The 14,086-nt window shown below is 35.3% G+C and overlaps 2 protein-coding genes across 2 annotated transcripts; one reads left to right on the forward strand and one right to left on the reverse strand.

Moving 5' to 3' along the window:
* On the reverse strand, positions 1-5,142 carry LOC109241136. The gene is made up of 5 exons (XM_019407859.1): positions 4,696-5,142; positions 2,305-3,351; positions 842-1,245; positions 228-297; positions 1-88 (listed from the first exon to the last, which is right to left on the reverse strand). Exons 2-5 carry the CDS (start codon positions 3,198-3,200, stop codon positions 25-27), a joined length of 1,434 nt encoding a protein of 477 aa, XP_019263404.1. The 5' UTR covers positions 3,201-3,351; positions 4,696-5,142; the 3' UTR covers positions 1-24.
* A 4,744-nt stretch (positions 5,143-9,886) lies between these two features.
* LOC109241137 lies at positions 9,887-14,034 on the forward strand. The gene is made up of 4 exons (XM_019407860.1): positions 9,887-10,098; positions 12,371-12,888; positions 12,959-13,190; positions 13,300-14,034. The coding sequence occupies exons 2-4, from the start codon at positions 12,418-12,420 to the stop codon at positions 13,770-13,772; spliced, it is 1,176 nt and encodes a 391-aa protein (XP_019263405.1). The 5' UTR covers positions 9,887-10,098; positions 12,371-12,417; the 3' UTR covers positions 13,773-14,034.
* The last annotated feature ends 52 nt before the right edge of the window (positions 14,035-14,086 follow it).

Below are 14,086 nucleotides of genomic sequence, written 5' to 3' on the forward strand. Positions count from 1 at the left end.
GGGGGGGGGAGCCATAAGCTTAATTTATTGTGGTCGGAACTTGGGTCTAACTCTGATCACCCCCGGCCTTGTCTCCTCATAACGATATCTGCAGAACATAATATTCATGCTTCATTTAGTTTTGACTGGGTAAAGTGAACATTTGCTAAATATTGACTTAGAAAATTAGAAGCGCACAAACTAGAGCACTTGGAAGACCTGTATGTCTAAAAGGAAGAGAATAATACCCGTTCTCCATGAGAAAGCTTCTTATGGCCAATGGAAGGGCAGCATGTCCCCGGCTATGAGTTCCTTTACCTGTTTAATTGTATACAGCAACACTTCAGACGACCTTATGCTTGTAAATCAGTTAAACTAGTAACAAAAGATGCTCCAATAAATAAAGTTAAAAACAAATGACGATCCATGAGAAGTTTTGCCACACTGGGAAGAATGACCAACATAACAAGTATGCTTTATTAAGGGAAGGATTACAAACTCATTTATGTACATGATGCTATGACCTGATAACATGTATAAATTGAGCTCCATGACAGTGATTCATCACGTATCAAGCTTAGCAAGTCACAGCAGGCTACTCAATCTTCCTAGTAAAAGCAACTAATGCACAACATTTTTAGAAAACACACCATTCTCACAATACTTCCAGATAGCAACAGAATGCCTAGAGCTAAAGATATAGAGTGAGTGGTGAAGTGACAGTCATCCAGATAGAAGTAAAAACAGGTTCAAACACGCAACTTATAACTACAACCACATTGAAGAACATGTATCTGGTGAATACATCTCTACTTATAAGATGTATCATATCCTTGAGCAACACTTTTCAAGAGGAAAATACCTGTTATGACCTCCAAGAAAGCTGGTCGCTGCTTATTCATCAGGGACCCTTTGCTCTCATTATCCACATCAATACGATCTGAAGTTTCAACAGATACAGCAGCTCCAAAGCTGGACTTCAAGTTCACTTGATTCATATGGGCAGCACAATTCACCTGAGATTCAATCTTTTGCAAATGTTCTTGTAAAGCTTCAACTGCCTCTGTTGCATGAAGACCATGCAAGTCGAATGTCCATTCATCATTCTTACAGTTGCGGACACTCAGAATTTCCTTTGCTGCCTGGGCATTTAGCCTTTTAGCGACAACCCACTCTTCTTGGGCTTTTAGAGAAAAATGTTGGGCAGATAAGTGGTCACCTCTGAGATAGGCGTCACTGGCAGCCTTAGAGTTTCGAGCCGCTGACCTGTTTATAGAAGAAGAGAGGATCTCAGAATTTATCTAATAATAACCAGGATAAGAGCTTAACGTGTTCAAAAGCATGTAACTTACAAAAATTACGGTTGCAATGAAAATATAACAAAGAACGAAGATGGTTTGTTTCATCATATTATGTTGCATAACTTAGTTTGTTCAAAGACGATATTTGCTATTGAAGTTGTTTGGCCACTAAAATTCTCCCAATATTTCATACTTAAGTATGCCATCTCCAAATAGGCCACATATGAATAATTCTTTATTTGACAACAAACCAGGCCGAGGTTTGAGAAGACATCTTTGGCTCACAGGATCTTAGAGAGAGTATCACCTCAAGTAGAGAAATATCACTAACAAAAGAAAGATTCACCAACTACCACAGTCTCACACGTATGTAATATAAAAGATTTCATGAAACACAAACTCAAGCTACCGGTCTTAGCTCCCTGATAAATAGGACTACGGCTGCACCTGTAGAATTTTAAATATATTCCCCGCTAAGTATCTGTATCAATAGATGATCGAAATCTTTGGTATTTAAATAGTGGGATATCTAGATTGTGCCCTATCATTGTGTTTTAGCTGTAAATTGTCTGCATCCCGTCTTTCCACTTGCTTCTATATTTACTTCGAGAAAGGTGTTAATACTGGAGATAGGTAAAAGAAAGGAGAGGATAGATGAAAAGGGTGTTAAATTCTTTTTCCTCTCACGAATGTTGTCTTATTTCTTTTTCAAAACTTCAAATTGGTGCATGGTTCAGACTTTCAGTAACAAGAATCAAAGTTTTTTTTGTGAAAGAAAAACAAAGCATCACAGTTTAACACATTTGGCTAAAATCTTAATGGTTTCGTTTTTTCAATCAAGTTACTGGCATGAACAAAACCCAGCCAATGCTTGATCACCTGCTGGTATACTTTATCCTTATCTTCATTATTAACCATCCTGGCAATCTTAAATGAAATTAAAAAAGGGAAGCAAGAAATGGTCGTTTAATCATATTATCATTCTAAAGGAAATTGCCCATACACAAGTGCAAGTAAAATTAACCTCGTCATTTTCATCGCGTCCTTCCGATGGATTGAGTAAATATCATCCTCTTCCCACTCAGGCTCAACTGGTATAAACCCCAGACTCCCTGCTGCTCCATCAAAATGAAGTTTGTTCTCATTAGAAACAAAGTTGTTTATTAGTTCTTGACTGCTGCTCTGAAGACACTTAACGAACACATGACTCAAGTCATCCAGATTCACGCTGTCGGTCAATGACACACCTTTATTAGCAGCAAAGTTACTATTATTTGCGAGAGACGCCTCATTATTAGACTTCACACCTTTAATATCTGTCTCTCCTTCTTTAAACTTTTGCACGCAGGGAGTATTTGCTTGTTTTGGAGTTAAAAAATTGTCAATATCAAATCCCTTGGTTTTTCTGTTTTCATGCGCAACGTATGTATGATCAGGAGATATCATTGCTTCCAACAATGTTAAGGCCGTCTTGAAATCATTTACACCAGCCATGACATCTGCAATCAAGGTGTCATCAGCCCAGGGGTGGAGCTCCTTAAGCTTTTGACACACCTCAAGAAAACCTCTTTCTTTGATAAAACCATCACCATGGTGGAGATGAGAAGTGCCAACTTGTATTTGATTAGCATCAGACCCTTCAGTAGCCATTAAGGATGGAAAACTTACAGATGGTCGCAGCAGGGATGAAAAAGGTTTCTCTAGCACTGCTCCACTATTCTTTCCGATGCCTTGAGATGGACCACTTAAGGAAGTGGTAGGAACGGATAAGAGCGGGAAGGGTTCTGTTTCAGGCTCTGGCTCAAGACCTTGTTGCTTCCGTCTCTCGTTATGGTCAAATGCAGCCCAACCAGAAGTCTTAGCTCTCCTCCCAGACATCTTCCTATGTAGAGGACTTGTCACACTTGTAGAAGCAGCCATCTTTAGTTGCACATAGAAAGCACTTAAATCATTTAAAGTGCCACACCACCTCCTCTTCTTGGCTGTAACTCAGATAGTGTCTCTTTAATTCAAGTTCAAATTTAGGCTCCAGGTTTTGGAAAATATGATAGCTTCCCTGAAAGAGTTTAAACTGCAACAAAATTTTGAACTTATATTACATACAAAAGCTAGAATTATAGAACTAGAAATGTAACACATGCATATAAGGGCGGTTAAAAAACAATGTTCAACTTTGACAGGTCCAAATTTATTCTAGACTACCAACCATCATAAGCTCTCCACTTTAGATCAGTCTACATTTTTTTCCTTTTTAATATCTATGGTGTCATGGCTAGCTTATGACCACCTCGATTAATTCACCATACATTGTCCCTTCCCTTCTCTTCTCGTCTTTTCCGTCTTCTTGAGCCGAGGGTCTTTCGGAAACAACCTCTCTACTTCTTCGGGGTAGGGGTAAGGACTGCATACACACTGCCCTCCCCAGACCCCATTTGTGGGATTTTACTGGATCATTGTTGTTGTTGTTGTACATCCAGTCCAACCCACAAGCATAGGCTGCTTGTGTAATCTTGTCTACCAAGGTTAGAATAGGTGGGTTCACCAAGTGTTTTAACTAGGATTCGAACTTGACATCTCTAGGTTGTTACTCCCATGCCTTAACCACGAGGCCTTTCTCTTACGACCTTTTGATCAGCTTATTTATGTAAATTAATTTTAGTACTTTAATCCAATTAAGACTCTTTTTATGTTGGTTCTCAAATAAGTTCTACAACCATACTTGAAGGACGAAAATTCGATTTAAAGCAGTACAGTATTTACCATTGCACTTACATACATAAAAGTTAAAACCAATCATCTTTACAAAGCTTATCTCCTACAATAATCACCTTGAAAAACATTTACTTTCTACATTTTCAGAACCTTTGCAGCTTTCAGAAGCAGCAAAAATCCAACCTTTAGCTAAAATTTAGGAAAACAACAATTAGCATATATTCTTGTTAATGTCCTATAATAATCACCTTCAGTTAAGTTTACAATTTTAACAACTTCAAAACCTTTGCATCATTGAGAAGCAGTACAAATCCAACCTTTACTCGTGTTTTTTTTCTTCTTCTGATAAAGCAGTAAAATCCAACTCTTTTCTTTCTTTGGATAAAGCAGTAAAAGTCCAACTTTTAGCTCAAACTTGGGAGAACTACAATTAACTTACATCCTGTTTCAATATACTATTATTCTAAATTTGAAAGAGTAAACAGGAATCATGGGTAAAATAGTCAATATACATTCTGCAGTTCTATAAAGCAGTAAAAATTCTACCTTTAGCGCAAATTTAGGAGAACGATACAATTAACCTTTGCACCATTCAGAAACAGCCTCACACTCTTTTTGTTCATTTAAAAAAGCAGTAAAAATCCAACCTTTAGCTAATAGTTTGAACAGTAAGCAGGAATCAAGGGTAAGATAGTCAATATACCTTTAGAGATAGAGAAATCAGGAGAAACTGAACGGAAGGTATCGTATCCAAGGGGTAAAAGGAGTGAATGAAGGTTTAGAGAGCTGAGATGAAAACTGCAGAATCGTAAGAAGCAAAGATTGATTGTTGGCGGCGGACGGCGATGCTGAAAGGGATTTGCTTCTGCAATCCATAAACGTCTTGAAAAATTTTCCGATTGAATCTCCGGCGACCGGCGAGAACAAAGAGAATTTGAAAGATGAGAAGAGGAATGACGAAGAAGATTTGTATTCTTTTTTGGGTGTTGATATTTTATTATATTCCCTTGGAGTTGGATAACCAAACGGAGAAAAACCAAACAAGGTCAAGAATAACTCAACTGCCACAATTTCCTTTTGTTTTTTTTTTCTTTTTAAATTTTTTGTATACTCCAATTTTTTCTTTTACGTGTGGCTCGGAAAAGAACACAACAGTTCCCACAGGCCATAGGGTCATAAATATTGTTTGTGCCAACTTGGAAAGTCAACTTTGGCATGCTACATTCAAAATTAACCAAAAATAAGTTTGCAATTATTTTTCTTTTTCTTATAATTGAGAAATTTTCGAATATCAGTTCGAAATTTCACATATGATGAGTCCGTGCTTCTATTTTTCTTACTTAAATATAAACTTTTTTATTCATGGCAAAGTTTAAACCCATGGTGGCAGAGGCGGAGCTAGAATTTGAACCTTATGGATTCTGAATTGTAACCTTTTTAAGTTACTGGATTCTAAATTAATAAACTGTACATATTCAATAGATTTCTTAAGACAAATGCATGGTTTGAACAAAAGTTATTGGGTTCGGCCGAACCCGCATCTCCGCCCCTCACGATGGCCACCCAAATATGGATCAATTGCCTCATTTTCAGGGCTATGTTTATTGGACTAGCAGCACCAACAACAATAACAACAAAAACAACATACCCAGTATAGCAACAAAGGAAGATAAAAAAAAAAATGTGAAGCTTAAGAGATCAATTTAGAATGCAGTTACAAAAGAATTGTTGAACAATTAGGTTATTACTTTTGATTTAGGGCTTCTAATTTAATTTGGAGAGGAACTTCGATTGTATCTATTTATACTCTATATTAAAAATACGCAGATCATTAGCGAAATGTTATTCGTTTTTTTTACTCTTTAAAATTAGTTTTTACAATGGACATGTTTGTAGCTTAAGTTAGTTTCCTACCATTTAGGACTTTAAAATCAATGTAAGATTTTGATTATATCTTTCCTTATTAAAATGGGTAAGAAGTGAAATTTAAAATCAATAAATATTTTATCTTATATAAATTCTACTAATAAAAATATATCCTTTGTGCAATACTTATAAAATCAGGATGAGAACGATGATGACTTCAATTGATTTCTGATTAAAAAATTAAAATATGGGGGCATAAAATCACATATTAAGTTAAAATTATTAATACAATAACGTCTAAATTAAAATTATTTCAACATAAAATAATTAAATATGCATTTAAAAAAGAAGTCATTTTAGTCATACAAAGAAATTAATACATGTTCAATTAGGCACCCAAAATGATTATTTGATACCATATTTAATTATAATAAATCGTACAAGCCTAAATTTATATTATAAAAGCATGAAACCTCTACACGAAATGTTGATCAAATTTTTATTCTTTAAAAATAATTTTTATATTGAATAAAAATAAATTTTAATAATATTTAAAATTAAAATCAATTAAAATTTTGCGTAACTATTTTCTTGTTTGAAATATGCAGGAAGTCCAAATATTTAGGACTCTAAAATAAATTATATTTAAAATATATCTAAATTAATACGTATACACACTCTTAATGATTTTTTTTAACTTTTTTATAGTAATTTGTTGGCACTATTAAATTCATGTTTTAGTAATGTTTCTTTGCTCGCGCATATTTTTACAAATATATTCAAACCATAATATTTTTTATTATTTCAACAACTAAAACCTTACTAGGTGGGTAACATTGAAGCCTTTGAAGAGAGATAAACTGAGAAGACATATAATTCGATTGTTTAATTTATGTTATTTGATAAATCTTTAAGAATCGTAATAAAAATCTATCTATTTCAGAAAAACTCTTAGATTTTAAATCATCAACGCCTATGTGTGTGTTTTTTTACTAAAACTAAGAAGGAAATATGATAACTTGTGAAATTGAACGAATAAAATAATAAAATTAGAACATACTCTAAGTTGAATATATTGAATAATGTTTGAGGACTTTCACGAACAATTTTTTTTTTCCTTTTTTGAGTTAGCTATATAGGATCAATATTCATCAATTTCAGAAGCTTACACCTTATTTTATAACTCAAACATAATTTTAAAAATAATATGTAATTTCTTAAAAAATTACTCGTTAAGATGGGGAACACGCGCAACGCACGAACACTAAAACTAGTCTTTTCTAAATAAGGAATGAACAATATTAGAAGCATGTTAAACATTTTCCATGATCTCCCTGAGTATATATCAAAAGTGTTACTAATACTTTTGTAAAGGGTTTTTTTCGTTCCTACATCTTAATTCAAACTTATTTATCAAAGTTATCTAAAGTTTCAAATCTATCGACTATAACTGTATTTTTTTCCATAATTTATATATAATTCATATTAGTGTGTTAATTAAGGGATTCAGTTGCTCCCTTTCCTTTTATTTTCTCTCATCTCCTTTCTCCCTCCTTATTCTGCTTTCATCTCTCCTTCTTCTTCTACTAGCATCTCTCATATCCTCTCTCCCTCTTCTTCTAGCAAAATAGCTTATTTTTCTTCATTCATGGCAACAATAGCGAGGCAGAGGTAATTGAGGGTGTTGAAATTGGCAATGATCTTCGTAAATAGCAAATTTGATAACAACTTACAATTTCATATAAATTTGGTACAATTGATTTTGGTTATCAAGCTGCCAAATTGTACCAATTTTATATAAATTCAACAACTGACAAAAGTCTAATAATATAAAATTTCTTATGACAAAAGTGCCGGACTGATGTACTAGCTATCGCTTTTGCCTAACATCTTTCTTCTGGATTTCATGTTGTTTCTATTTTTCCTATGATTTCTGTGGTGATACTGATATTGTCTTTTTTTGTCTTTTTGTCCTCTTGAGCCGAGGGTCTTTCGGAAACAGCCTCTCTACCCTTCGGGGTAGGGGTAAGTTCTGCGTACACACTACCCTCCCTAGACCGTACTAGTAGAATTTTACTGAGTTGTTGTTGTTGTTGTTGTTGTTAATACATCTATAATATCATACATCTTAAAAATAATAATTATACAACGAATTATATAATATATAGAATTATTTACAACTTATTTACAATTCCATACAATAGTCATACTGTTTTAATACAAATACAAAAACACACGACTTAAATGTAATTTTCATACAACTATAATATAATTTTAATACAAATTTAATATATATGCAACAACAACAACAACAACCACCCAGTATAATCCCACAAGTGGGGTCTGGGGAGGGTAATATGTACGTAGACCTTACCCTACCCCGAGGGGCAGAGAGGCTGTTTCCAGGAGACCCTCGGCTCAAGAAAGCAACGAGAGACGATATATTAGTACTATCAATAGCTCATAATAAAATAACATAAAATACATAACATAACATAAATAACAAAATAGCAGCAATATAAGAAATATAGGAAATACGAAAAAGATGGAAGGTATACTAATATCTAACAGATAAACCCTACATCAGTAGTTGATCAGTAGCATCTCACTCTAGTGCACTGTAGAATTATCCACAACTTTCCCCTAACCTACAACCTTAATGCTCGACCACCACAGTTACCTGTCAAGGGCCATGTCCTCAGTAATCCTAAGTCGCGCTATGTCCTGCCTGATCACCTCTCCCCAATATTTCTTAGGTCTCCCTCTACCTCTCCTCGTGCCCACCACAGCCAGTCGCTCACACCTTCTCACCGGTGCATCAGTGCTCCTCCTCTGAATGTGCCCGAACCATCTGAGTCTTGCTTCCTGCATCTTGTCCTCTATGGGGGTCACATCCACCTTCTCTCGAATATCTTCATTCCTAATCTTATCCATCCTTGTATGCTCGCACATCCACCTCAACATCCTCATCTCTACTACTTTCATCTTCTGGATGTGTGAGTTCTTAACCGGCCAACACTCGGTCCCATACAACATGGCAGGCCTAACCACTGCTCTATAAAACTTACCTTTTAGTAACGGTGACACTTTCTTGTCACACAGGACTCCCGTCACTAACCTCCACTTCATCCACCCCACCCCTATGCAGTGTGTGACATCCTCGTCGATCTCCCCGATCCCCTTAATATATATGCAGCTTTATGTAAATTAGAGTATTTATAACTTCAATACAAATTTCATATAGCTATTCACACAGTATACAGAAAATTTACCAGTTATTTACAAATTTCATTATAGAAAAAGTACAACTATAATATATATTTCTATTTCCCCAAGATCAAGCTTTGGGATGAAAAGCAACGTATATAAACAACTAAACATTATCAAATCACTGAAACAAAAGATAGGTGCTTTGGAACAAGAGAAATATCAGCCCCCTTACGAGAGCGACATAATCAAATAGCGGGTCGATAAACTGAAGAACTCAATCGAGGATTCACAGAACAAATTTCATACAACTGTAATACAATTTTAATATATTATTTTATCTTCGAGTTTCAATTTGAAAATTCATCCAAAATCAACAATAATCTTTACCAAACACCCTCAAAACTGAGATATAAACTCCAAAAATATTCTTGATCGTTTGCAACAACACCCTAATTTAAAGATATTTGAATTTAAAATCAAAACTTTGAAGCTTTTTGATGGCTTTCAATGGCTGGCGGCAGGGGCGGATTTAGGGGGCGCTTCGCCGGAAAATTACACTATATATATAAGGCAAAATCTGTTTTTTATCTCTATATATTAAGTTTTGAACACCTTTAACACAATCCAAAAGTGTAGTTTAGTGGTCAAGGGTGTTCAAAATCTACATAAGGTCATAGAAGAAAAGAAAAAGAAGACGAGAAAAGAGAATAGAAGCATAGAGATCCAAAGAAGAAAAAATATGACAAAAAAACAATATATATATATATAGAGAGAGGTGAAGAGGCCACATTAAATAAATATTTTTCCCATTTAAAGTAAACCCCAAAAAGATAAACGATCCTTTTTGGGCTTTTTCTCCAAATAATTTGTACTTGTGTCCTATGGTCCTCACCTTAAACCCTTGAATTCCCTCTTCTTGTCCTTCTAAAACCCCAAACACACTTTGTTTTGCTCTCATATAAAGGTTGCTTCTTTACTTCTACTTTACACATTTCGATTCTCCATTCGACCATTACCATCTTCTTCTCAGGTAATTGAAGAGCCTTTTCTCTTTATTTCTCCTTTCGTTTTACTATTTTCTTGATTCGTTCTTCAATTTGCTTATAATACATATGCCACTTGTTACACTCTAATTTTATGTATTATGTCTAATTCGAAGCTACATTCGCCCCAATTCTTGTTTTTTTTTTGGTTTTGTTTTATATATCTTTCTGTGTTTTTGGGGATCCTATTGAAATAGAATTGTTTTAATTTACTTTTTGTTGTATGTTTGGTTCCCATCTGTTATGTTGTTTATGCTAGGTGCTTATATCACTTTTTAGGGCAATGAAATGTGGAACAGGAAATAGGAATGCAAATTGGGTTTCTTGGGAGATAAAACAACAAATTTGAAAACCAGAAAAATAAAAATTGAAAATGAGGGAGATTTTATTTTATTTTTATATGGAGGAACATAGTGAGGATTCACATAGCCAACCCCGACTTGTTTGAGGCCTATGTTGCACGGACTCTCCAAAAATTGATGCCGCACCCATGTCGGATCCTCCAAGAATATACTGCTTTGGAGGATCCGACACACAACCGGCGACACTTTCGGAGAGTCCGAGCAACATAGTTTGAGGCTAAGGTGTAGTTGTATTTGAAAATAAGGGAGGGTTTTTCGGTGTTCTGTTTCTGCAAAAAAAAAAAAAAAAAAACTATGGACATTGTTTGTCGATTAATATTCAGTGTATTTAATTATCTTTGAATGCCGTTTTCTGTAAAATGTTACCATCGGATGCATGAGGCTATGTCTAATGTTGTTTTAGTGTGACTTCTTAGTTGGCGGAAGCCTTTTATTTTCTTCCAGAGCTTTTTGGAGTCTATCGTACCCAGAGTTGATTCTTGATTTTGTTATGGAAAAGGGAAGAAAAAGTAAAACCATAGAGACCTGTACCTAAATTAAGCTATAGATTTGATACTCCTCTGTTCTGGTTAGTGTTTTGTTTTTAGAAGGCTCTATTGTGGTTAGTATATCGCATTCTTTCTGGTAAAAGAATTCAGTAAGCTTTAGACCTCACCCAACCTTTCCGTCTGTACTTTAGCTATGTTGCTCGGACTCTTCAAAATCTCTGTCGCACCCATGTCAATCCAACACGATTTGGGTGTGGGTGTAGGATCCACCAGATTTGGTCAGCTTACCTTGGATGCTTTGACTACATATTTGACCAAGAAGTATTACATTGATTGGGTATTTGGTTTCATCTTTGGGTTTATATATATATAAAGTATGAGAACGCTTTGCTATTACACAAGATATGTTATGAATAAAATCTTAGGTGTTTATAAAGAACTAAATTTAATTAGTTTTAGATCAATAACTTTAATTGATCGAAGTATTTACTTAACATGTTGTAATATATATATTCAGTGGCAATCCCAACACCCGTAGCCTTACTTGAATCCGCCCCCGAATCATAAAATTTTTGTGATTGAAGAATCCGAACTTTAGATCCGCACCCGAGTCCGAGCAACATAGCTTTTGAGTTCATAAAAAGAAATACTTTTTTTTTTTTTTTGAAAATGAAAAGATAATGTATGTGAGTTCATAAAAAGAAATGTAAGGAACCCACAAAGCTCTTTGTCATTTCAAAGGTGGTTATGCAAGGGAAAAGGACCTCATGTTGCTGCTATTTTGCTGTCAAATACTGGAAGAGAGGGAAGCTACATTATCAAGCGAACCTTGTCCGTTTCTGTTTCTTTCTTGAAATTATTTTCCTTTAATCCAACCTCGTTGAGCATCCTCCAAAAAACTTGCTTTCTTCACACACAGTATTTATTATGAATGTAAGTGAAGGCAAAACCGCAAAAGCCTATTAATGGTGATTCATGTTGAAACCTATGAAGTTGCGTCAAGCTATGAGCAAATGTGTAAAAGTATTAGATGGGATGAAAGGTGTTGATCAAGATGTCTATTTTGTATGTTGGATATAATTGAGAATCCAAGTGCTAGAGAAACTTTCATCTTGTGAGAATGTTTGGCATGGTTGCAGGGGCCAAACCTAACACTTCCTCAAGTGCAGCTAATTGGTGAAATTTAAGGGCCTTGATGCTTTTCTATAAGTTCTTGGCTTCTACACAGAAGATTTTCTTTGATTTTGACTGCAAATTTAGTTTTAATTCATTATTGATGACTGTTTCACACACATTTGGTTTATAATGGTTTTAATTTCATTTTGGTTGTGTGAAGCACTCGACAACTTAAAAAAATTGATCTGATCCATTATTTCACAAATCAATTGATGAAATGTGACTCCATGTAGGACTTTCTGTTAATACTTTTTGAAATTCGTTCCGGAGATCACCAAGCATGGATGATGTCGACATACAATTGGATGAAATGGAATTAGTTGCTGCTGCTGCTGGTTATCACTATTATAATTGTATAACTAGGCAGCCTTCTCGTAGTTCAACTCCTAAAGGGTCTGGCTTCTTGAGCGAACTACTCAGTGCCAATGATGATGTGTGTCGGGAAATGTTAAGGATGGATAAACATGTTTTTCACAAGCTATGTAGCATCCTTCGACAAAGAGGCATGCTACGTGACACACCTGGCGTTATGATAGAGGAGCAATTGGCAATTTTCTTGAACATTGTTGGCCACAACGAACGTAACAGGGTTATACAAGAGCGTTATCAGCACTCTGGTGAAACAATAAGTAGGCATTTTAATAATGTATTGAGGGCAATTAAGTCGTTATCCCGCGAGTTCCTTCAACTTCCTCCAGTCAGCACTCCTCTCCAGATCCTTGAAAGTAATAGATTCTACCCATATTTTGAGGTTAGCCTCTAATCCCCCTTCGTTCTTGTTCCGTTTTCATGGACTTATTGACCTGACTTTGTTATTTCAGGATTGCATTGGTGTGATCGATAGCATGCGAATCCCTGCTCATGTGCCAGCCAAGGATCAATCACGTTTTCGTAATAAGAAGGGTATTTTGACACAAAATGTGTTGGCCGCTTGCACATTTGATCTCCAATTTATATTTGTATACCCTGGTTGGGAAGGCTCAGCTTCAGATTCACGGGTTTTGAGAGCTGTCCTAGATGATCCCGATCAGAACTTCCCTCCAATTCCTGAAGGTTGTTCATAATTGTTAAAACATAATACTCTGTCTTCACTTTAATTCATTTTCTTTTTTACAGACTCAAACAAGTGGTTGATATTTTGTGGACGAATTGTCTGTTGCAGGGAAATATTATCTTGTTGATACAGGTTATGTTAATATGGATGGATTTATTGCTCCATTTCCAGGAATTCGATGTCATCTTCATGAATATCGGGGTGCTAATCTATTACCTAGAAGTGCAAAGGAGTTATTTAACCACCGGCATGCATCACTCAGAAATGCCATTCAGAAATCTATTGAGGTGCTGAAAACGAGATTTCCAATTCTGAAACTTGCCCCTCAATATGCTTTTAACACACAAAGGGACATTGTTATAGCTGCATGTGTTATTCACAATCACATCCGGCGTGAGGAAAGGAGTGATTGGTTGTTTAAAGACATTGAAGGAACATCAGTAGAAGAATCGTCTGATTTAGATGACCAGCCTGATCCACAATTGGCTTTTCAAATACAAGAACAAAGTGCCTCTGCCTTGAGAGATTCCATTACAGCAGCAATGTGGAATGACTTTATCAATAAATGGGACGCATGGTGATATTGCTTGGTTTTCAACTTATTCTGAAGTTGAGGCCTTGGTTATCCTGTGAATAGCTTCATGTGTTCATGGAAAAAGATAGATTTGGTGCATGCCATAGTGAAAAGCATTAATTTTTTTGTTTTGCCATAGTTAGTAGTAACACTAGCAATACATGATTCATCCTTCAATTGTGAGAATGATCCTCTTTTCCTTTTTTCCTTTTTTTTGTGCCCGAATTTGGAGGTGTTATTTGCTTCTGCTGGTGCTTTTGTTTTGGGGTTTTCGCCTTTTTATGTGCAAACTTTACTTAATTTTAGCTATTTTGAAAGCAT

Source organism: Nicotiana attenuata, unplaced genomic scaffold (assembly GCF_001879085.1).
Source record: "Nicotiana attenuata strain UT unplaced genomic scaffold, NIATTr2, whole genome shotgun sequence".
Lineage (NCBI taxonomy): Eukaryota > Viridiplantae > Streptophyta > Magnoliopsida > Solanales > Solanaceae > Nicotiana > Nicotiana attenuata.